This window comes from Trifolium pratense, linkage group LG2 (genome assembly GCF_020283565.1).
Source record: "Trifolium pratense cultivar HEN17-A07 linkage group LG2, ARS_RC_1.1, whole genome shotgun sequence".
NCBI lineage: Eukaryota > Viridiplantae > Streptophyta > Magnoliopsida > Fabales > Fabaceae > Trifolium > Trifolium pratense.
The window spans coordinates 1,488,586-1,512,608 of NC_060060.1; the positions used below are offsets into that span (position 1 = coordinate 1,488,586).

General features: G+C 30.8%; 2 protein-coding genes across 2 annotated transcripts; one reads left to right on the top strand and one right to left on the bottom strand.

Moving 5' to 3' along the window:
• Positions 1 to 5,433: 5,433 nt before the first annotated feature.
• LOC123910903 (agamous-like MADS-box protein AGL82) lies at positions 5,434 to 6,524 on the top strand. Its single transcript, XM_045962195.1, has one exon. It carries the CDS (start codon positions 5,434 to 5,436, stop codon positions 6,472 to 6,474), a length of 1,041 nt encoding a protein of 346 aa, XP_045818151.1. The 3' UTR covers positions 6,475 to 6,524.
• A 549-nt stretch (positions 6,525 to 7,073) lies between these two features.
• Positions 7,074 to 11,502, bottom strand: LOC123910904 (delta(7)-sterol-C5(6)-desaturase-like). Its single transcript, XM_045962196.1, has 3 exons — positions 10,857 to 11,502; positions 8,621 to 8,926; positions 7,074 to 7,596 (listed from the first exon to the last, which is right to left on the bottom strand). Exons 1-3 carry the CDS (start codon positions 11,218 to 11,220, stop codon positions 7,304 to 7,306), a joined length of 963 nt encoding a protein of 320 aa, XP_045818152.1. The 5' UTR covers positions 11,221 to 11,502; the 3' UTR covers positions 7,074 to 7,303.
• Between the last annotated feature and the right edge of the window lie 12,521 nt (positions 11,503 to 24,023).

Here is a 24,023-nt window from a genome sequence, read left to right on the forward strand (position 1 = left end):
CTCAATTGATGTAGTTCAATTGGTTAAGCAACAGTGAGCTTTTGTGGGGAAGAACCATGTTCGATCTCTGCATAAAATACTCTTTCTGTCTTTGTTAATATTGGAAAGGTTCCAAACTTTAAGAATGGTTTATTTGAAAATCATTTTTTTCTCTTCATTCTTCATTCCTCTGTTTCACACAGTTACATTGTAAGGCATATAATATAATATTCTCAACACACATGCACACACTAATTCGGTTGAAATTCAAATGAATCCTACTAACTAATTAGAGAGAGACTGAGAGTGTGTTGTAAATATAGTTCTTGGTCAAATACTTAAAATTTAATTGTACAATACTAGTAACATTTGAAGCTTCCATTAGTAAAAGTTTGACAAAATAATCAAATTAATATTAATATAAAATTGAATATGAATTTGAACAAATATTTACTGCTGCATTTTGACAAAACATGATTGACAGTGTAAAGAATATTATACAGATATATATTGCCTAAAAATATTGTATATTTATAGAATAAAAGTATACAAATATATCTAATAATCTATTGTGGCACTAAAAAAAAAGAAGAGAAATTTATTGAATGAATAAAATTCATCGATTTAATTTTCTCCGTTAAGATGTTATTATTATATTTTTTTTTTGAATATTAAGGAGGGTGTATTGGATTAGGATTTCATGGGATTTTAAAAGACTTTTTTATGATAAAAAAATCTTGAGGTATTCAATCAAGACTTTTAAAAAAGTTAAATAAATCTTGTGGTATTCAATCAAGACAAATAAGATTTTTTTTTCAGGGCAACAAAATTCGTTGGTATTCAATTGAGATTTGTTCCTACTTTTAAAATGTCTATTGGTATTCAAAAGTCTACCGATTTTGATGGATTCTTGTTTGGAATTGATTTTGAGAGACTTTTTAGTTGAAAATACACTTGACAGACTTTTTCAACAATCTCATCAAAAGCCTTGAGACTTTTTTGAACTCTTCAAGACTTTTTACTTTCATCCGTATAAAATTTCTTCTTCTTCTTCTTTATTACTTTCATAGTTCATCATCACTGCACCCGAATTTTTCTTCTTTTCTTTGTTCACTTTTTCAACAATCTCCCCAAAAGTCTTGAGAATTTTTCAAATTCTTCAAGACTTTTTACTTTCATCATCATTATACCGGTTTTCTTCTTTACCTATCAAATATGTTTTTTTGCAAAAAAATATTTTAACAAATTCTACATCTTTTTTACAAAGTTTTGATTAATTACAACGACAAACAATTTTTTTCGTCACACATTCATCTGCTTCTATTTTCCATCAATGGTGGTGGTGGTGATAACCTTTTTATTGGTAATTAGAAACATATACGTAAAAATGTACAAAAAATAAAAATAATAATAACATTAAATTGATGATACGGTACCTTATTTAAGGTATCGATATCATCAATTTTGATACCCTCTGTGCCACGTCATAGAACACCAATGATAAAAAAGTTAAGGTACCATATCATTAGTCTATGAAACTCTCTTAGATACCACTATTGGAGATGCTCTTATAGCATTAAGTTCATAATATTCATAATAATATGGTTGATACATATCTCGGGGGTTTCAGAGGATGTTTGGGAGGAGTGGTCGGACAGGCACTAAGCTTTTAGGGGACCAAAATTATTATTTTTTAGTGTATATATATATATATATATATATATATATATATATATATATATATATATATATATATATATATATATATATATATATATATATATGTGTGTGTGTGTGTGTGTTAAAATAAAAAAAAAAATTAAATACAATACAAAGGAGGATATATTGCCCATATATGATATGCCTATTTTATTAAAAAAAATATATACTGTAATTAACATATTATTTGCAAGAAAAATACAAGGATGATGCTCAAAGATTAATAGGTGGTGGTTAATTAACATTAAAATTATTTGTAAGAAAAAATACAATGAGGTTGATGCTCAAAGATTAATAGGTGGTTGTAGCTAGTATGAGATATGAGATGTTACTTACACACATTGTGATTATCCTATTGTAGTTTTAGTATTGTATCAATTCTACAATATTCATATAATCTTTTACTTTTCTCACAATTATATATATGACTTATAAATTCATAAACAGTGAATGATGATTTTAAAAAAAGGGCATCAAGTTCATAATTCGAGCAGGGCACCCAAAATCTCAGAACGGCCCTGTACATATCGGTATATCAATGAAAATATTAGAGCTAGCTGAAGATGTGACTACCCTCGCAAAAATATAAGTTGTCTCATTGTCTCTTATCAAACTCATGAAAGTTTTCAAAATACAAACTAAAGCCATTAAGATGTTTTTTTTTTTTTTTTTACTAAAAGCCATTAAGATGTTATTATAGACTAAATTGACGAATTTCATATACTTTAAAAGTTTTTGTGTCATAGTTAAAAAAAAAGTTTTTGTGTCGACCATTTAATTCTTATGAGAAGTGCCCCTGATATCTCTCGAACAAATCTTATTTGCACATTGAGTACTAAAGTGTACTCCAGCTAAAAATTAATGGATAAAAGGTCATAAGACATTGTCACATTGTGGATATTTGTAGTATGGATATACATTAAAGATTATCGGATGAGTCATAATATTTAATTTTCCATGATAATATCAATTGGTACCATATATATTCAATCAAAATATATATTAAATTAAATCATCTAATCAGTGATTGGAATTGTAATTATAATAACATGCTAGAATTTATTGAGAAGATTAATCAATTGAATTCAGTAAAAAAAAATATTCAAATTCCTTACTATGCAAAATCAATTGACAAACACAAACACATGTCTTCTCTTTTGTAAAAAAAATAAAAATAAAATAGAAAATAGAATATACATTGACAACATAAAATATGATATAAAAAAATGTTTAATTTTTATTGGATATCAGTGGCATAGAGCATATCCATTAAACTTTAGAATAAAATACATCACATGTCCATTATAAATCAGGCAAGAATCTACCTTCAATAAAATTTGATTGAGAAGCTTATTTTTTCCTTCCATTTTCTCGTACATTTTAATTTTCTTTCCTTTTATAACATATTAATTTTCTTTATATACAATAGAATATATATTGTAGAAAAACCACATCACATAATTCATATTTGAAGCAAATTTTGCAACAAGTAGGTGACAAGAAAAGAAAGTCGGAGAACACAAGCAAAAGAAGAAAATAAACAAGTTAGTTTTCCTTTCTTTTATTATTTGCCTTAATAATTTATTCAAAAATGATCAATCTTACGTGAAAATAAATTTCCTCTCTTTCAGTTTTGTTAATGCATTATATGTGGAAAAAACACAAATACAATTGACTAATAAGACTAAAATTCTCTGGTACATCGATGTGTTGCATTGTGAAGGTGTTATTGTTGCTAAAAAATAGGTTTTATTTTGGTCAAGATGTTAGAGATGGTGCAATAGTTAGTGAAATTATATATAAACTATAGTAGTTTTTTTATTTTATTTTTAGTGTATGTATTTGAGTCATAGACTAGTAGTAGTTGATAGTGGTCAAAATAATGGTTGGAGTAGGGGTCCGTAAGCGGCTCTACCGCTCAGTCAGTCGAGTACTTGCCTAGGTTTTGGTAAAAAAAAAATTGGTATTTTAAGAGTTATTTAGCCTACTAGTATTCTTTTGTTCAAAGCTGAGATGTTTCGGTGCAAAAATGAGATTTTTATTTTTATTTAAATATGAGAGTTAGCATTAAACGACAAATAGAAATTACGAAACTTTTATTTATTTATTTATTTATTTTGAGTTTTTAGTGAAACACTATTTTGAAATTAAGTAAATATTCAACTTAACTCTATTTTACCTGAACACATTTTGATTTTGATGTTGTTTCGAAACAAAATTTACAACCATCTCAAACGAGCCCTAAAAATATGGGAAAAAATAATATTTTAAAATCATATCCAATTTAAATTTTCAAAATTTATTTATTTTACAATTAATTGAATTTAATTGTAAAATGGTATACTCATAATGATTATAAATATTATAGTTATCATTCAATTAGTCAAAAAAATTATAGTTATTATTCAATTATGCAAATAGAAATATTGGTTCTAATTGAATCAATCAAATATATTTTAGTATCTAATCAAAATGATTTAATCGGAATAATAGATGGGATCATTAAAATGAGAAATTTATTGAATCCAAAATTATAATTATAATAATAATTGTGCCAACTATTTAATTGTACATTTTTATGGATTTAAAAAGAGAAAGAATTGATACAATTGATTATAAAAAAATTCTTAGCTGCTGCTCTACTGCATTTGCTATAATTAGAGGTGCTCGATTCAGCCTTTTCCTTCATTTCCATTGCCATTGAAATTTATGATTTTTTTAAAATAAAATTTGTGATTTTCTCATAAATATTATTAATAAAAGAGATATTATTTATGTATTTGAGTTTCATTGTATTTCTTTATTTGGCTACATGGACATCATGGGATTTTTGCATTTCGTTAGTTTTTTTTTTTTTTTTTTTTGATGAGTAATTTCAGTTAAGAAATTTAAAAATTTATTCTCATTGTTACTATTCATTTTTGTCTACAGTGTAACTTTTTATGCAATTGTTGTCGACTATAATTTTTTTATTGTGATGTTTTGTAAAATCATCCTATTTTTCTATTGCAATGTATCGGTGATATACTTGTATTTGGTGTTTATTTTCGGTGTTCGGTCTATATACGACAACTATGTTATGTAGTTACTTTTTATCGGTTTTGTTCGTCTCATGCAAAGACCTGATTAATAATATTTAGTGTTTTCTCTCATAACATTAGACTACAACTTTGGAAATTTGACAACTCTAATTGAAACATAGAATACCTTTATATTCCAATTAGGAATAGCAGTTATAGTTACAAAATGGAAATTTACACATTTATACCATACCAACAACAATTTAAAAAATGTTATAATATATGTTAGTGTCATATTAGTGTTTACATTGATGCATGTCTGATATTGAAATACATCTAATGTAATTATTGAACATTGATGCATCTAATGTCATATTTGAGTACTATATTTGTGTTCAATGCATGCATCCTTGCATGCATGATAAGTTACAATTTTCTTGCTTCCATTTGATTGTGTACATTCACTTTTCGAGTAATTATATTTACCTTTCATTTATTTTGTTACTTTTTCTTGGGACTAGTTTTTTTTTTTGTTTACAATGAGTTGTGGATCGAACTCAGGACCTATAACGTACTACCCAAACCTCTGACTATTAGACCAAACCTAGTGGCTTTTTTTGTTGCTTGCTACCTTTTGTTCAATTTTAATTACAATTATGTTGAGTACATAGTAACATGTTATAAATGCATGATTCTATGTTTTTGTTCACAGAAAATGGGTCGTGGAAGAATATCTATGGAACTCATTCAAAAGGAGAAATCAAGAAGGACAACATTTCAAAAGAGAAAGAAAGGGTTAATCAAAAAAGTGGAAGAATTTGCCATTCTTTGTGATGTTGATGTGTGTTTAATTCTCTATGCTCCCAATTTCGAAGGTCAAGGATATGCTGAACCTGAAATATGGCCTAAAGAACCAAAAGTACGAAAAATCCTTCAAAAGTATTATAACACAACAAACGATAGGCGTCCTAAGATCTATGATGTTCAAGAGTATTACAAAGAAAGGATGAAAAAAGTCGAATTCGAGATTTCCAAAGTGCGCAAAGAGATGTTAAAGATCATGTATCCAACTTGGGAAGAATCTTTCAATTCTCTTGGAGAGGAACAAATGAGGTTATTTGCTGGTCTATTGGATGCTAAGCTTGATGCTTGTAATCAAAAGATGAATATGCTAAAAGGAGATGTTAAGGGAAAAAGAATAGCTCATGAATCACACAAGGTTGATAAACCTAATATTCCCTATTTGACCTCAAATTCAAATACCTACTTCAATTTCATGCCAAACAACATGTCTCTACCACAAATTTACCCTCCATTGATGAACATTGCTGAAAAAAACCCGTTCGGGTTTTGGCCACTTCACCTCGGACAAAGCTCTCAACCTTCTTCAACGCTTTCTAGTGCACAAGGTTCGAACCAGATGGAGTTTGATGAAGGTAGATATGCACAGTCTTATCCCGGCAAGCAAGTCGATGCTAATTGGACTAATTGGACTAGTCAGATTGATGCTAATATTACCTATGATCCAAAAACTGGTACAAAAAAGAAGAATGGAGCTGAAAATGATGAGAATTTGTTACCATATTATTACAATGGAAATGCAATGACAATGCAATCATATCCTATTGGTATGCATACTCTTCCTTTCCAGAATCTTCAAAACCTACCACCACATGGATATCAATTTAATGGATTCTATGATATGGATATTCTTCAAGCTCATATGTTCAACAACTACATGGATGGAAGGAAGTAGCTCATAATAACTTAAACATTCTTAGCATAAGATTGTTGAATTTAATTAGTTTTCATTATTCTAGACTTCATTTTTTTTTGTTTCTTATTCTAGACTTCATTATCATTTGTTTATTTAGATTATTGAATTAATATGAATTTCTTTTGTTGGTTTTCAAGTGGAACAAATAACTTGGTAAATTACTTATCATTATGCTTTCTTTGTTTGGACTGAAAATTGAATGCTTATTTACATTATTATAAACTAGGCATACTTATTTTCTTAGTTTCTGATTATTATGTAGCTTTGATCTTCAGATTGAACTAGATATACATACTTTTTGATAAACTTCCCCAAATTTGTTGGGAATATATATAAGGTAAGCTTTTCTCTCCCAACATGTCACAAGCTCAAATTTACCATCTATCGATGAATTTAGTTTTTTTTCTTTTACATGAGAGCCGATGAACTCGTGACCACCGACTTAATAAGCAACAATTCCTTACCATTTGAACCAACAACATATTCATAGTCGATAGTCGACAACTTAATCACTAAAGTCATATATTTATTGGAATGATGAAAACAAAATTGCATTCATATCAAACTATACCAAACAATTTGAGAAAGAAAATAACCACATAAAATAAAAAATGTAGTATACAAAGTAACAATTGAGTCAGATTAGGGAAGCCCCCCATTTTGACCCTCAACCTTGTCTCTACTTTCTAGTGAACCACAAAACAAAAATACATTCAACATTTTTATGCTTTACAGTCAAAGACAACAGTTAACAAATGAAAGCGAAACGAGACGAGTTGAACCTTCATCATGCAAACTAGTCAATCACTCACATCGCTTTGCCTTCGTCTTCTTCGGGATCACGAAGAGTACCAAACATCCAATCCATCCATATGGTGTAATGACCGTAGTTATGCCGATACGTTGTATGATGAATAGTGTGGTAACCAGCTCCCATAACAGGCCACAATTTTCCATGAATGCAATCATGAATATTTGCAGTCCAAACACCTTCAATGAATAAGAGTGCCAAATGTGCAATAAAATGGACTGGAACGATAAACAAAGCAAGGCTATGTGGTAATGCTTGAAGTATTCCATCAAGAGGATGAAAAGCCAAACCTGAGATATATATAAGGCAGAAAAAGTCAGTCCATGATCAATCTGGTGGGAATGGTTCAACAATTTAAACAGCTCAAACCATAGATAGTGCACGTTCAGGGTTTAACCAGTTGAATCGTCCAGTTCGGTTTTTAAAACATTGAATGAAAATGATGGAAATAGAGAAATCACTGTAGTGTCGTTTCAAGGTTATTATACTTCTTAAAACCTTATGACAGAACGACATATACAAAATGAAGCATACTGACTTAAATCAATGGCCTAAATAATCATTTATTGCTAAAATATTATTGGTTTTAATCCTTAAAGAGTATAAGTTTTTGCTCGCGGTCCTTGTTTCAATCCCTATAATATAGGGTTCATGCAGAATTAGTCCCTGTAAAATAAAACTGATGCAATATTTTCGGGACAAGGACTAGTTCAAAATAGATTAATATTATAGTGACTAAAACAATTGGAAGCAAAAGAAAATTTTGCTGTTTTTCAACGAATGAAGAAATCTAAGCCTAAACCAAAAGAACAATAGGCTAGTAGCCTAATGGAAAAGGAATCTTCTAGCAAGCAAAATGAGATGCATTTCCGTTTGTAATGAAAAAGAAAATGAACCGATAGAAATTAATATTAATTCAAGGTGGCCGCTGTAGCATACACTTATAGTGTTGTAGTACTAAAGTGGTTTTGAGTTCATATATAAGTGGCCGCTGTATCATATAATCAAACTTACATCCTATGTGATAGTGTTTTAATACGATGGAACTCGGTTAGTGAATGCTGAAAGAGTTCTAACCAGAAGGTCCATGATTCAAACCTTAGAAATTATCATAACACACGAGTGTTTAACTTCAGGGTTCTAACCAAAGCTCTAACCCTTAAAATGACAATTATCTAACACAGCATTACATAAGTTATTACATAAGGATAATAAAATGTTAAAAAATGTGAACATATGAATTAAAAAGTTTGAACTTTACATGGCTATAATTGTGGTGTTGAAATTGAAATATCGAATATTTAAAGTACTCACCAGCAAATGGGGAGAGAGTATTCTGTTTATTATAGATGTGATGCGTCGCATGAAGATATTTGTAAAGTGGTTTTATGTCATGCAGCTCTCGGTGCATCCAATAAATACCGAACTCTACAATAACCATATAAATCGCTAAATAACCAACATATGCAACCCAACCAACATTATCTATTCTAGGAAAAGATTTTGTCCAGCCAATTTCTGTCAGATACTCAGATATAGTCGGAAGCAAACTGTACCAAGGCATGGCTTTCATAGCAACCCCTATTTGCAAGAGCATGGCTCTACGTGACGGAATTGCATCTGCATTAATAGATTTCAACATATTAAAACAGAAATAAGAAATAGACACAAAACCAGCTTATCTCTCAGTTGTCAACTGTAAAATATAAATATATTGCCGGCAGACAGGCTTTAAGTGTGTGTTAGGTTTTACGATGACGAAAATTGGTTTCCAGATGAAATGGTTTATAGTATGTTTGTTTTCACGGTGAAACAACAGCTATTGCACATTCAAGTATAAGTTTCAGATAATAGCTTTAACCCTATCACACGTTCAATTACTTACCACCGCAAAAACAAACAGATGATTTGTAAAATAATTATTCAGTTGAATGTAAAGTGATTTATGACAGGTTTGGATACATTCACGTAAACGTGAATTGAACAATAGATTTTAGGCTAAAAAACAAGTTTGGAGACAAAAGCTCTTACTCCCAGCTTTGAGTTAGAATCTACTATGGACGCAAAATTAATTCTATTTGATAGGATCTAAACATGTCAAAATCAACTTTTACTTCTAGGATCAATTGTGTCTCCCAAAAGTGAAATCAAACATTAGCCAAGGCAAATTGCATTTTTGACGCCTAAAACGTATGTTTCTTTCTCCCAATGTGTAACCAAACACGTACCAAGTAGAGAACTAACTTCAAATTGACCTTTAAGAGCAACTAACAGTTGGTATGATTTAGAAATTAAAGCAAAATAAAATTGCAACAAGTGTCTATTCAATTCATATAAGTATGCAACAATGAACATCAAATATTCTGATTGACTAAACTATTGAACAATCCACCGACACTAGGACCCGTCTAATAAAATTGTAAACAACGAACATAATTAAGATTCTCTACAGTTGATGAAAATAATGCCACAAACAAATGTATCCTTGCATGTTTGGATTCACGGTGAGTTTAGAAAAATCACCCTGATTTTGTAAAAGCTACACTTTGGAGCTTCAACAAAATCACGGTGTTTGTCAAATCCACAGTGATTCCAAACATGCACGCGTCGTGTAAAGTTCACAGCAATGTGTGCCTTCGAGCAATGAAGCAGAAACAATTCTAATAAATGAATCTAAGATTATTTATATGAATTCAAAAAATAACAAAATCAAAATTATGCAAAAAATACTAGATTCGGCACTGCAACTGTTAATGAACCAAAAATTATTATAAAAATAAATACTAGCATAAATAATTGAATCAGAGAAAACAAATGTACTATCTAATGTACTGTATTTCAAAAATAATTGAATCAGATAAAACAAATGTACTAACTAATGTACTGTATTTCAAAAAAAAAACGTCAACTGCTGAATAATATCATAGCTGGCACACTGATTCTCATAGCTGGCACACTGAAATCTAATTGAGCTTCAATTTTCCACCGCATAATATCAGATTTAAATGACTGTTTGTATAAACAGCTTATTTGCTGCTTATAGCACAAGCGCTAATGTATATACTAGCTTACATAAAAATTGTCATAAGCTGTTTTCATAAGTTCACTCAAACAGTTTCACAAAACTTCTGTTAGTAGATAAGCTCCAATAAATCAATCCAAACAGGCTCTAAATCTAAAAACAACAAACCACAAACACAGTGAATCAAGAACGAGAACACAGAAAAAACAACAATCAAAGTTCTAAAAATCTATAAAAAAAATTCAAAATTACAGCAAAAAAAAATGAGATTAACAAAACAATAAAAACCCATTTCAAATCAAAACCAGAAGATTACATCTTCCACAAAAGACCAATAAAAAAACACACATCACAACACAAATAATCAAATTAATAAAGTCAAAACTACATCAAGAATGAATCAGATTAACATAACAATCAAAACCCAATTCAAATTAAACCCAAAAGATAACATCTTTAACAAAAGAAGAATCAAACAACAAAAGAAAACAACAAAAAAGAATAAAAAAAATGAAATAAAAAAGGGACCTTTAGGAAGATAAACGTTGCGTTTCCAATAGTAAATGTAGAAGCACCATAAGAAACCAGAAATGAAGTAAAGAAGAACGCCACCAATGTAATTTCGAAGCCATGTTTGGAAGAACCGAGGAAGTGGGACCCACAAGGATTGTGGTAACAAGAAACTTAATACAATGCGGTTGTAGAAATCGGTATCTTCTATGAAGAATTGACGATAATCGGTTTTTGGGTCATCCATTTTTGGAATTGGAAACTCCAAGAAGAGAAGATGATGAAATAGTGACAGTGGTGGAAAGTGTGAGACAGAGTACGAGAGAGTGAGTTGTGCAAATTCAGAGAGAGAGAGAAATTTAGTGACAGATCTTTTTATCATCAATTTAATTTCTATTTTATTTTTTATTTTTCTCTGATTTTATTATGGAATAAGATTCATTTAGCGATTACTAATTTTTGTCGAAGAATTTTATTGTCTCGATTGAAAATTTTTCATATACTAGTAATAAAGAGTTAAGGATTTTTCGATCGCCGACTTTGGCATATAAAAATGTTAAATTTTGTGGGGAGAGTTTGTCACTCATTTGCTATAAAGCACATACACGGACACCAGACACAATACAGACAAGAAACTGAGATGTCCACACCAATAAAATGACATAATATGAAATTGGATTAGATGCATGAATTACAGGTAGTTAGTTGGCTAAGTTGGAATCGACAATGAAAAGAATCTAATTTGGAATCGATAATGAAGATGAATTGATGATGATGATTTTGTAAAGGTGTATGTAATGTGAACTGTGTGATTTTGAATCAATGATTGAGATTGACATCATGTATTCATAGTAGGAAGTGGTCATAGTCTTAGTGTTATTTGGTAGACCATTATCATATCAAATTCATATATTCATAGTAGTGGTCCATGTTACTCTAATTAATGCCATCAATGATCCATCCATGGCCATGCCTTGTGATCCCACATTTGACCAAAAGTTTTGTACACCAAAATTAGAATTTAACTACCAGACGAATTTCTTCCATTTTTATAAGTTCTAACCCTAGCCGTCACTTTTTTTTTTCTTCTTAGTTTATCAAAGAGGGGTGATTTCAGGTCAAATCTTGACCTAAAATCACCCCTCCAAATTGTTTTTCCTTTCTCGTTATTAAATAAGTGTGATTTTTCACATATTTGTTTGGTTTTGTGTTATTTGTTATCCCGTCCTTGTGCGGTGTATTCAATTGTGCCGTCTCTGTGCGGTGTATTTTGTTTTCCCGTCTTTGTGCGGTGTTCATTTGTTTCAGGTTGAAGGATTAGATCCGATCAAGTACAAATCTATCCAATGTCGACTTTTGTGTCATCAACGCTGCAGATCTGGGGGCATGGACATTCCAGACACTTCAATATAGTCATATATGTAGGCTTATGTAATTTGCCGTTTTATGCTATTAACATGGATGCTGTGAGTTTGTTTGCAGATTCATCCTTTTTGTTTTTAGCAAATTTGAATTTGTATTACATCGATGTACTCTATCAGTTTGAATGAATGAATATCCTTTATTTTTAGTCAAAAAAAAAACTACCAGACGAATTTCGGGAGAAAAGGATTCAATTTTTTTATGAAACAATTTTTTAACTAGGCTTTACTTATCTCGCGACCGAATTCTGGATTAGTAAGATCCATTTTACCTAGAAACTATATGATTATAAAAAAAAAAAATAGAATTTAACTATCCAACTCATGCCAATTTATCATCCCTTTTCAGCTGACCCAATGAAATAAAACTATGACTACTTAAGAAATTATTTCATTCCATCACATTTATAAACAAATTTGATTTTTTAAATATATTAAATAATATAAATTATATATATTTATTCTTTAATGTATTAAAAAAAGGTTAAATTTACTTATAAATGTGATCGGATGAAGAAATTTCTTAACTATAGAGTTATCATAGACTCACAAGTGCACGTGCACAAAACTAATTTGTCTTATCATTTTGTAGGTAAGTACATACACGATGCTTCTTTGTATATATTTTCATCATTGATAAAAGAATATTCCTTCTTATTGTAATAAAAGAAATATACCCTTCAGATTTTGAAACAATAAAAATAATAATTTATGATTATTAAGAATAGGGCCATCTCCGAGTATTTAAAAATCCCGAACAAATAATAAAAATCGGTCACTTATAAAAACATAATTATTTTTGCTTTTAAGAAAAGCATTATATATATATATATATATATATATATATATATATATATATATATATATATATGGTTTACAATGAGAGCATAATATATATTTACATTGTATACAATTTCAATAACATAATCAATCATTCTTGTGCTAAGAAAAAAAAAGTCATATTGTTTCAAAATACCTTTTAGTACTTAAAAAAAGTCCCCCGCATTTTTTTAAGCAAATTCATCAACCAAGTATTCATATTGGGCTTGTTTGTTATAGATTTTTTTAAAATAGATTCTTGTAGTGTTATATAATTTTGTGTAAAAGCTTCAAATAAAAATTTGGTTTGAATAGTTGTTCTTAAAATGTGATTTTAGGTATTTGATCATTTTATTGAAATTTTTTTTGGATATCAAAATTTCGAAAAATCACTTAATTTTGAAGCTACAACTTTTTGAAAAAATTGTGATTTTGACTATGTTTTGATCTTCAATAATGTGTGTTTATGTTATATGATGTCAAAACTAGTGTTTTAATTTAGCAAAAACAAATATAAAAAAACTTGTAATATTTTGAAAATCGGTTTTAGAAAATCTATCTCCAACAAGTCATTCTCAATTGTTATCAATACTAATCCATTAAACTTTTCTTGTAACATGGTAGACCGCAAGTATGACTTCAACAACTTCAATTTTGAAAAACTTCTTTCTGTAGAAACATCTTTCACATGAATTGTCAATAAAATTCTATATGCAATATTGTATTAAGAAAACAATTCATGTCTTTCAAAAAGTTTAATATATCAAGGGATCCTCATAGAGATTGTGTTAACTCATTAAGTTTTTTCTTTTTCTTACTCTTCCCACATCCAGAATCAAACTTTCTAATCTTAGGAGGCAATTTCGGATGCATAGATAAGATGAATAATAAGTAGAACATGGAATTTCTCACTGTTCTTGATCAAATACGTAGCGTTGAAGTTGAACCGGTAAACAAAAATTAAGAGATAATTAATTTAAGAATAATAGATTTGAAAGAATTCGAGTTCGATTTCTAGCGTGAATAATTTTTAGTTATAACTATAATTTACTTACCTCGCAATTGAATTATGATTTTTTTTAGTCGGCTATAAATATACAATATAACAATTGTAAAGGTGAAACCAGAGGGTTAATACAATTTTTTTTTTTTTAATAATAGACACTTTTTTATTGTGATAAAATAGATACTTGTACTTTTTTTTTTTACATATTTTTCTTTGTATGGGAAATAAAATACATTTTCTGCTTTCTACTTTGCACTATATAAATAATTCACTTAATTTTCATGAGGGATATTCCTAATAGAGTTATAGACATAGAAAAATAAGTCCATCAAGAGTGTCATATTAGTTGAGAGATGGTTGCATACGAGTTTATAAGTAGAGTCAATTATTACCTCACAAACTGAATTTGTACGTCGTGTTAAACTCAACCTAAACTTTAAAAGTGTGTCTGTTCCGGACTGATCAAGGCTCATTTACGCATTAAGTCCAATAGAGGCACACCGTATAAATGACTCCTCTACGGGCACACCGTAGTCTTATGATATGCATTCTCTGCAAAGAATAAATGAATCTTGTCATGAGATATTCATTGTTCATTCAACTCATAGTGAGACCCACAAAACAATTATTCCCACCATTCTTCTACAAATAAGCATACACACTCATACTTGAGGTACACACATTTCATCTATTTCATATACAGTTATACACTTATCTTGAGTTGTTACTGACTTGAGCGTCTTGGGTTATTACTGACTTGAGCGTTGAAGTGTTAACATTTTTGCAGGTACTTGAGCTCATCACCATCATCAGCATCATCACCAGATCCACCAAAAGAACCATCTAATTTTGCCCGTTCAGAGCAGTATCATAGTCTCTCTAAGATTCGTTAGGCCATTGGTTATCAGGTTTTTACTATCATATCACTCATCATTTATATTCACGTATCAAGTTTAACAGTATTGGTCGTGAATGATTGTGTTAAGAGTCCATGTTGGTAGAGAGATGATATGAACATAAATTTATAAACAATCATCTTAAATTTTGTAAAGTTGGGTTAAACCTAATTTAATTTTTTTTTAAAAAAAGTCTCTCTTAATCAAATTATACTCATTCAAAACTATGTCAACCATTTCAATCTTTAATTGGTTCAGTGGTGATTGACGTTGAATTTGGTAGGGAGAACCACGGTTCGATCCCTTGCAACTGCGATCGGAGGGGCTGAAACCACTTGATGTTAGAACTGACCCCGAACCAGATTAATCTAGTGGTAAAAAAAAACTGTGCCAGCCATTCTGTGGACTGTAGTGATATTTCAGTGGGCTAAGCAAAAATGAGACATAAACTGCCATCCCATAGTTTGTCACCTCCATTTTTATATCACCATTATACTAACCAGTGTCCCTTATTTTGTTACACCAATAACTAATAATGTCTTTAATTCTCCCTATAATTTTCATTTTTTCTCAAAGTTATAATCTGCCAATCATAAGTTTAAGAGACTCAATTATTTATCAATCGTAGTATACTACTATGTTGACTTTGATTTGCTCATTCTTTAGTGTATAACTGTATATGTACTCAAAATAATTAAAGCGTAAAAAAAGTACTTAAAATAATTAAAAATAAATTGATTTTCTAATTTCTACTTAGGGATGGCAACAGGCGTCCATGGGTGCGGGTTTGACACTTACCAAACCCAAACTCGAAATCATTACCCAAACCCAAATGATGTTCGGGTGGCAAAACAACACCCACGCCCACACCCATTGAGTTCGGGTTTTTTCCACCCAAACCCAAACCCGCAACACATTTGAAAATAATTTGCAAATTTAAGAAATTAAATTCCAACATAGACTTTGAATTAAATTACAACTAAAATTAAGGTCTTCCAAGGAAATTCAAACATAGACTTTCAAGAAATTACAACATAGACTTTCAAGAAATTAAATTACAACTAAAATTTAAGGTCTTCCAAGGAAATTGAGGAAGACTATGGGGATAATTAGGTAATTATAAAATATTTCGGGTGGGTGTATGAGTTTCGGGTGTGAGTTTGACTATACCAAACCCACACCCATATTATCGGGTGTCACCCGAACTCAAACTCAAATCTAGTCAAATCGAATTTCGCCCGTTAACTTGAATTTGGGTTCGAGTGTATCTCTCAAATTTGGGTTTTTTTGTCGTCCCTATTTCTACTATCACACTCAACTTTGATTTTCTCATTCTTGGCTTTTCAAACAAAGATTTTCGAGAAAGGGGTTGTTAAGTTTTGGACCACATGCAGAGTGGTTACCATCTTCACATGAGCATTTTCCAATTATTGCTTCACGTGTACCCTTTCAATAGTGCGATAAAATAGTGTGCAATTCTATTATAAAAATAAATAAATTAGAGTGCAATTTTGTAAAAAAAAAAATCTCATATATTAAAACTTTTTTTATAAAACATTAGAGTGGATAGCCATTATACGATAATTATGACATCCCATAAGTATCACCCCATAAAATTTATTTTAGGTTATTAAGGAAAACTTGTTTTAAGCCAGACTTACTGTTAAAATTTATTGAATAGACAATGTTCGCCTACCTGACAACTAACAAGCCTCTTAGAGCATCAATATCGGTCGCTTCTACGCTGTTACCAACAAGATTCTGTCAGAATAAAATTGATAATTTGCTTTCATTGTCGTTCCTAAACTAAGAAAGTGTATCTCCACAACAACGCTTCTTTGACATTTTATTGGACAAAAATATAATACAATATAAAATTAAAAAGTAATTTAAAATTATAGTATTTACAAGGCTATTGTGGGATTTAGTGAATCCAATTTAGAGTTTTTAATGAGTTGTACAAATTAATATTTAAAAAATGTAGTTGAGTTGTTTAAATAATTAGAAAGTGTAAATTAATATTAAAAACTAAATGAAACATATTTAAAGAACTCAAATGAGTTAATAGTAGATGCAGATGCTTTTAGCAAACGGAAGATACAAGTGTTTGAACAAAATTGGTTCTAAAGCCCCAAGTTTTAAATCTATAATGTTTTGATGATAACAATAAGTATTATAGGTACAATTGGTAGTACTAATTTTTTAATCTAGTTTGCAGGACCATTATAAGCAAATTCTGATGATCTTAAGTTCCGAAGAAAATAAACATGCTCTGAAAAGGCATGTTCTGATAAGGTCTCAGAAGCAAGGAAGTTCTGAAAGACTTTTGACTCTGAAGCTCTTTGACTTAGAAGCTACAATACTCAGAAGCAAGAAGTCTTCAGATGATGTTGAGTTCTCTGCGCTATGAAATGTTACTTTCATGTCAGTCAAAAATCAGAGAATGTTGGAGCCAAGTTATAAAGACCTTACTCAAGATTAGTATAAGCATTTCAAATGGACAATCAAGCTTATCAACCTTATTCCAATGTAGGGTTAGCTTAGAAGTCAAACTGTGAAGCTTCTCTGTTTGGTATAAACACCTACTGCATTGACAAAGTAGAGAAACCTCACTACCACTTTGGTCTGCAAACGTTGCTTTCATCTCAGACTGCAAAGATAACGTTAACTGGTTATCTGATTCTTGCACAACGGTCATAATATTCACATGGAGCGTATTATTGGAACTATATATTCAACACTTCATATTTGAAGTTGCAAGAATCACACGCGCACACTATTATTCATTGCACACTCTCTATGATACAAGCACTAATCCTCTGAACCTTGAATCTCTTTCACATTCAAAATACTTTGAAGTCTGTTTTTACTCATTGTATTTTAATCTTAAGGTTTCATTTGTGCTGTGTATCTTATTCTACAAACTTTATTTTTCACTCTTAAGTTTGAGAAGTCTCTTGCTGTGTGCTTGAGCATTGTGTAGAAGTCTCTTGCTGTGTGCTTGAGCATTTGTAATCTTGTGTGATTACAGTGAAATCCCTTGGAAGTGCAAGGGGACTGGACTACTCTCGATTTGTCAGAGAAACCAGTATAAATTTGCTTGTGTCTTTTCTCTCCCTCTGATCTCTCTTATATTGTGTTTACTTTGGTTTATCCGCTGCAATCTTTACTTGAGTTAAAACTTCGAAAAAGTTTTAATTTATCTAAAACACAATTCAACCTCCCCTTATTGTGTTTTCACACCTTCAAGAAGCAAGGTTTATCAAGTAGAGCAACATGGATGTATTAACCAACAAACCAAATACGGATTTGTTGGATCATCTCCAATTTGTTCTCTCATATATTGACCATGTTATATGAATTTTAGTCATTCATTCACTTTTCTTATCTCTCTTTTTAAATACTTTTTTGTTCTTTGTGATTTACCAACAATTAAATTAAGAAAAGAAGAAATAACATGAGACTCACACCTGGCTACTCGCTATATTGCGGATTTGGATTAAGTGTCTTTGACTGATTCTTTAGTTGAAGCTACTGATGATCTATACTGACCAGCTTCTTTCCTTGTCTAACAACGATACGAAAGGATGGGGAGTGAACAAGATTAGATACCATGGTATTCCATGTCGTACACGATGAGTGTTCGCCCTTGGTCTACGTGGATCAGGGGCCCAGCTAACGTGTGAAACACTCCGCCTGGGAGTACCGTTGTAAGACCGAAACTCAAAGGAATTGACGAGAGTCTGCACAAGCGGTGGAATATGTAGTTTAATTCGATAGAAACGCAAAACTTTACCAACATTTATGGTTACTAAATGCAACCTATTTTTACACACACAACTTATTCTCAACGAGCTGATTCTATCAAAAAATGTATTCTCGGTATCAATACACAAACTCTGAGCGGCGAGATAAACATGTACACTCATAATCTTGAATTTGGGTTTGCTCAATTTACTACTTATTCATTTGTTGTTCATTTACAAGAGAGATAGACACAAGTGAAAATCAGTGGACCCACTAATTGGTGGGACCCACTTTTAATGAGTCTCACTAATCTTCACTTGTGTCTATCTCTCGCATAAATGAAAAACAAATAGATGAGTAGTAAATAGAGCAAACCCAAACTCCATAATCTTAGACAATATATAGGTCCAATTTGTTATAGGTTTTTTTCAAAGAAATTATTATGCTTTTTCATTTTTTGTGTTATTTTAAATAAAAAAATTCAAATAAAAACTTGGTTTAAACCAATTTAAATATTTTATCCTTTTGTTGCAATATTTTTTGGACAAAAATATTTGATAAAAATCATTTACAATTTTTTTTTTTTGAAAAAATATGTGATGCTTATTATTTAAGTTATGAATGTTAAAATTAATGTTTAATTTGTAATAAACGAGTTGAAAATAACTTCTATTATTTTTGCCTTTTAAAAAAAATCCTTCTATTATTTTTAAGAGTCATGTTAAACCGTACACTTGTTAAACATACCAAAAATAGAAATAAAACATAAAGTTGACTGATGTAGGAGGGTTTCTTTAGTAATTTATTATTTTAGATAGATTTAGTTTTATTATATTTTAGGTAGATTTGTTATTTTTATTTAGTTAGGTTTGTTATTTTCTTTTACAATCTTTTAGGAGATTTGTTATTTTTATTTTCCACTCATATTTAAGCTAAACTATTGTAGCCTTGAAGAGAACCTTTTGATTGAATAAAATATAGAGATTTTTCTCAAATTTGGTGGATTCCAAATTACTCCTTCTGGTGGATTCCGGAAGTCTAGTGGATTATAGATTAGTTACTCTTTCTGGTGGATTCCGGAAATCTGGTGGATTCCAGAACCTTTATCTAAAAGGATTAGCGCTTGCTTTTCCTTCACGCTTCCGTACTGCGTCAGTTGGTATCAGAGCAGGTTTCTCCTGTTCTTTTCCTCACGTGATCAGCCATGGGAGAATCAATTCCGGTTATTAGGGTTCGCAATAACAACCATATTGTTATGTACATAAAATCAGAACATACTCGTGGTGAATCTGATTTGGAATACTATGAGCGTAGATATTACAAAAGGTTGAAGGATGATTACTACGAGTTTAAAATCTCTGATTCGACATATCGTTGTCCGTTTTGTTACAACAAAGATTACTCGTTGTCCGACCTTTTGAGGCATGCTTACAGAATGGCAGGTAACTCGCGTAAAACGATTAAAGATATTGCTAAACATTCTGTTTTGATAACGTATGTTAATTGGTATGTTAATGTTAGATTCGAGGAAGCATTTAGCATCTTCAATAATGTCAATAACAACAATCATGCCAATAATTTTCATCTACGTCACATAGCTACTGAAACCCTAGATGATAACCAACCATCTCTTCCCGAGAAACTTGACGATCCTGCTTATAAATCCAAACCGAAAGAAACCAAAGTAGTTGTTGAACAAGATGCTTTGGTTGAAGTTGATGAATCGAAAGATGAGAAGGAAGAGATTGATGAACATGATGATTCAGAGAAAGAGGATCAAACGGATGTGGAGTCTAAAATGGTAGAAACTACAATCGATGAGGAAGAAGTGCTCAATCTAGAATTTGAGGGTAGTTTCAACGAGAACAACAATGGCATGGATTGCGACATCCAAATAGAGGCGACGCCAGAAATTGATGAAGAAACAAAGGAGAAAGAATGTCGTGTAACAAGTTTATCGTCGTCGGCAGCGCAATATGATGCGACCTTAAGGACAACACAAACAAAGAAACTTATGAACATTTATCGGTACTCTCATGTTATGCATATAAGCTCTACCGCCCTTGTGGAGTTATTAAACGGATTAACAAGCTATTATCACAAGTTAGAGGAGAAAAAACAAGCTTTTAAAGAAGAAAAGAGTCGGTATGAGGCAAAACTAAAGGAAGAGCAAAAAGTAGCAATCAAGCAAATGAGAAAGAATTGGATAATTAAAGCAGAACCAGTACTAAGTTTCTACTATGATAAACGTATGAGTCAATATCAAGATGAGAACTCGGGGTCGAGTTCTTTTGAGGTAGAGGAGACTGATGTAGGAGGGTTTCTTTAGTAATTTATTATTTTAGATAGATTTAGTTTTATTATATTTTAGGTAGATTTGTTATTTTTATTTAGTTAGGTTTGTTATTTTCTTTTACAATCTTTTAGGAGATTTGTTATTTTTATTTTCCACTCATATTTAAGCTAAACTATTGTAGCCTTGAAGAGAACCTTTTGATTGAATAAAATATAGAGATTTTTCTCAAATTTGGTGGATTCCAAATTACTCCTTCTGGTGGATTCCGGAAGTCTAGTGGATTCTAGATTAGTTACTCTTTCTGGTGGATTCCGGAAATCTGGTGGATTCCAGAACCTTTATCTAAAAGGATTAGCGCTTGCTTTTCCTTCACCCTTCCGTACTGCGTCAGTTGGTATCAGAGCAGGTTTCTCCTGTTCTTTTCCTCACGTGATCAGCCATGGGAGAATCAATTCCGGTTATTAGGGTTCGCAATAACAACCATATTGTTATGTACATAAAATCAGAACATACTCGTGGTGAATCTGATTTGGAATACTATGAGCGTAGATATTACAAAAGGTTGAAGGATGATTACTACGAGTTTAAAATCTCTGATTCGACATATCGTTGTCCGTTTTGTTACAACAAAGATTACTCGTTGTCCGACCTTTTGAGGCATGCTTACTGAATGGCAGGTAACTCGCGTAAAACGATTAAAGATATTGCTAAACATTCTGTTTTGATAACGTATGTTAATTGGTATGTTAATGTTAGATTCGAGGAAGCATTTAGCATCTTCAATAATGTCAATAACAACAATCATGCCAATAATTTTCATCTACGTCACATAGCTACTGAAACCCTAGATGATAACCAACCATCTCTTCCCGAGAAACTTGACGATCCTGCTTATAAATCCAAACCGAAAGAAACCAAAGTAGTTGTTGAACAAGATGCTTTGGTTGAAGTTGATGAATCGAAAGATGAGAAGGAAGAGATTGATGAACATGATGATTCAGAGAAAGAGGATCAAACGGATGTGGAGTCTAAAATGGTAGAAACTACAATCGATGAGGAAGAAGTGCTCAATCTAGAATTTGAGGGTAGTTTCAACGAGAACAATAATGGCATGGATTGCGACATCCAAATAGAGGCGACGCCAGAAATTGATGAAGAAACAAAGGAGAAAGAATGTCGTGTAACAAATTTATCGTCGTCGGCAGCGCAATATGATGCGACCTTAAGGACAACACAAACAAATAAACTTATGAACATTTATCGGTACTCTCATGTTATGCATATAAGCTCTACCGCCCTTGTGGAGTTATTAAACGGATTAACAAGCTATTATCACAAGTTAGAGGAGAAAAAACAAGCTTTTAAAGAAGAAAAGAGTCGGTATGAGGCAAAACTAAAGGAAGAGCAAAAAGTAGCAATCAAGCAAACGAGAAAGAATTGAATAATTAAAGCAGAACCAGTACTAAGTTTCTACTATGATAAACGTATGAGTCAATATCAAGATGAGAACTCGGGGTCGAGTTCTTTTGAGGTAGAGGAGACTGATGTAGGAGGGTTTCTTTAGTAATTTATTATTTTAGATAGATTTAGTTTTATTATATTTTAGGTAGATTTGTTATTTTTATTTAGTTAGGTTTGTTATTTTCTTTTACAATCTTTTAGGAGATTTATTATTTTTATTTTCCACTCATATTTAAGCTAAACTATTGTAGCCTTGAAGAGAACCTTTTGATTGAATAAAATATAGAGATTTTTCTCAAATTTGGTGGATTCCAAATTACTCCTTCTGGTGGATTCCGGAAGTCTAGTGGATTCTAGATTAGTTACTCTTTCTGGTGGATTCCGGAAATCTGGTGGATTCCAGAACCTTTATCTAAAAGGATTAGCGCTTGCTTTTCCTTCACGCTTCCGTACTGCGTCATTGATGTTCATAAAAAATACTTTTTACACTTTCAATGCATTGAATGCATGAGTTTCAAGACAAAATTTACTTATTTATGTGTTTAACTAGTGCACCGAATGCACTATTTAAGATTTTCCTATTTTTAAAATGTTATAAGTTGGGCTTAGGCTCCTTTGTAACCAATAAAAAAAAAATGTTATAAGTTTTATTTTCTTTCTAACGTTTCTTCTTTTTTATTAATCTATCGAAGATGAGTGTTTTTAGATCATTTTTTTATATTCAGAATCATCACCTCTTCATTGTTTATTCTTGTTATACTTCTAAGTGTTATTCACATATATTTTAGATATTATTCTTGTTATACTTCTAAGTGTTATTCATCTCCGATGCTTGTCTCTTATGCATCCCTTAAGTTCCACCTGTTGTCTCTTATATATCTCTATCATCGGAGAGTGGTGGCTCTTGTACATACATGTGGCCATTACTTGTCTTTCATTTTTCTTGTTGCATCCTTTCTAAAAGGGCCGAAAGGATAGTGTCCCTTAAGAATAAAAAATATTGTTTCATTTCGTCCTTATCCCAATTAAAATAAGAATGAAGCATTCTTTCATATCATATTAAAAAAATAAAGTTTAGTGAAATGATGTGACGAAAAATATGGTTGATATTGGTTGACAATATAAAATTATTTTATAATGTCGGTACATATTTAATGTGGTGCAATGTTTTTTGGTTGTCCCGCTTTAATGTGGTGTTTTATTTGTTCGGAATGACTCGTTATACAACTTCAAACAATAACATACAAATTGATGTATCTAGATAATACTATAGTCTAAATACATCAATTTTTTTAATGATTCTAATTTTTTTTTTCTTATATATAGAATCGTAGGGATTATCTTTTTAGTGAGTATTTAATTTGTTTTTTTTTACTAAAGTATTTAGTTATTTTTATCTCTTGTATTATTGTTTTTGACTAAATCTCTCCTATTATTGTTATTTTATTGTAAAAAAAAAAAATATTATAAGTTATCTTAATTTATTTTTTCACATCATTCCCTCGCTCTAAAATTTATTAACGAAATTTTTTTTTTCAT

Excerpts from the sequence above, each read along its gene's own strand:
- LOC123910903 (XM_045962195.1), top strand. The coding sequence starts at position 5,434 with ATGGGTCGTGGAAGAATATCTATGGAACTCATTCAAAAGGAGAAATCA.
- LOC123910904 (XM_045962196.1), bottom strand. The coding sequence starts at position 11,220 with ATGATAAAAAGATCTGTCACTAAATTTCTCTCTCTCTCTGAATTTGCA. Across the intron at positions 8,927-10,856 it reads CAACGTTTATCTTCCTAAAG|ATGCAATTCCGTCACGTAGA; the intron begins GTCCCTTTTTTA and ends CTATTAATGCAG. Across the intron at positions 7,597-8,620 it reads TACTCTCTCCCCATTTGCTG|GTTTGGCTTTTCATCCTCTT; the intron begins GTGAGTACTTTA and ends TATATATCTCAG.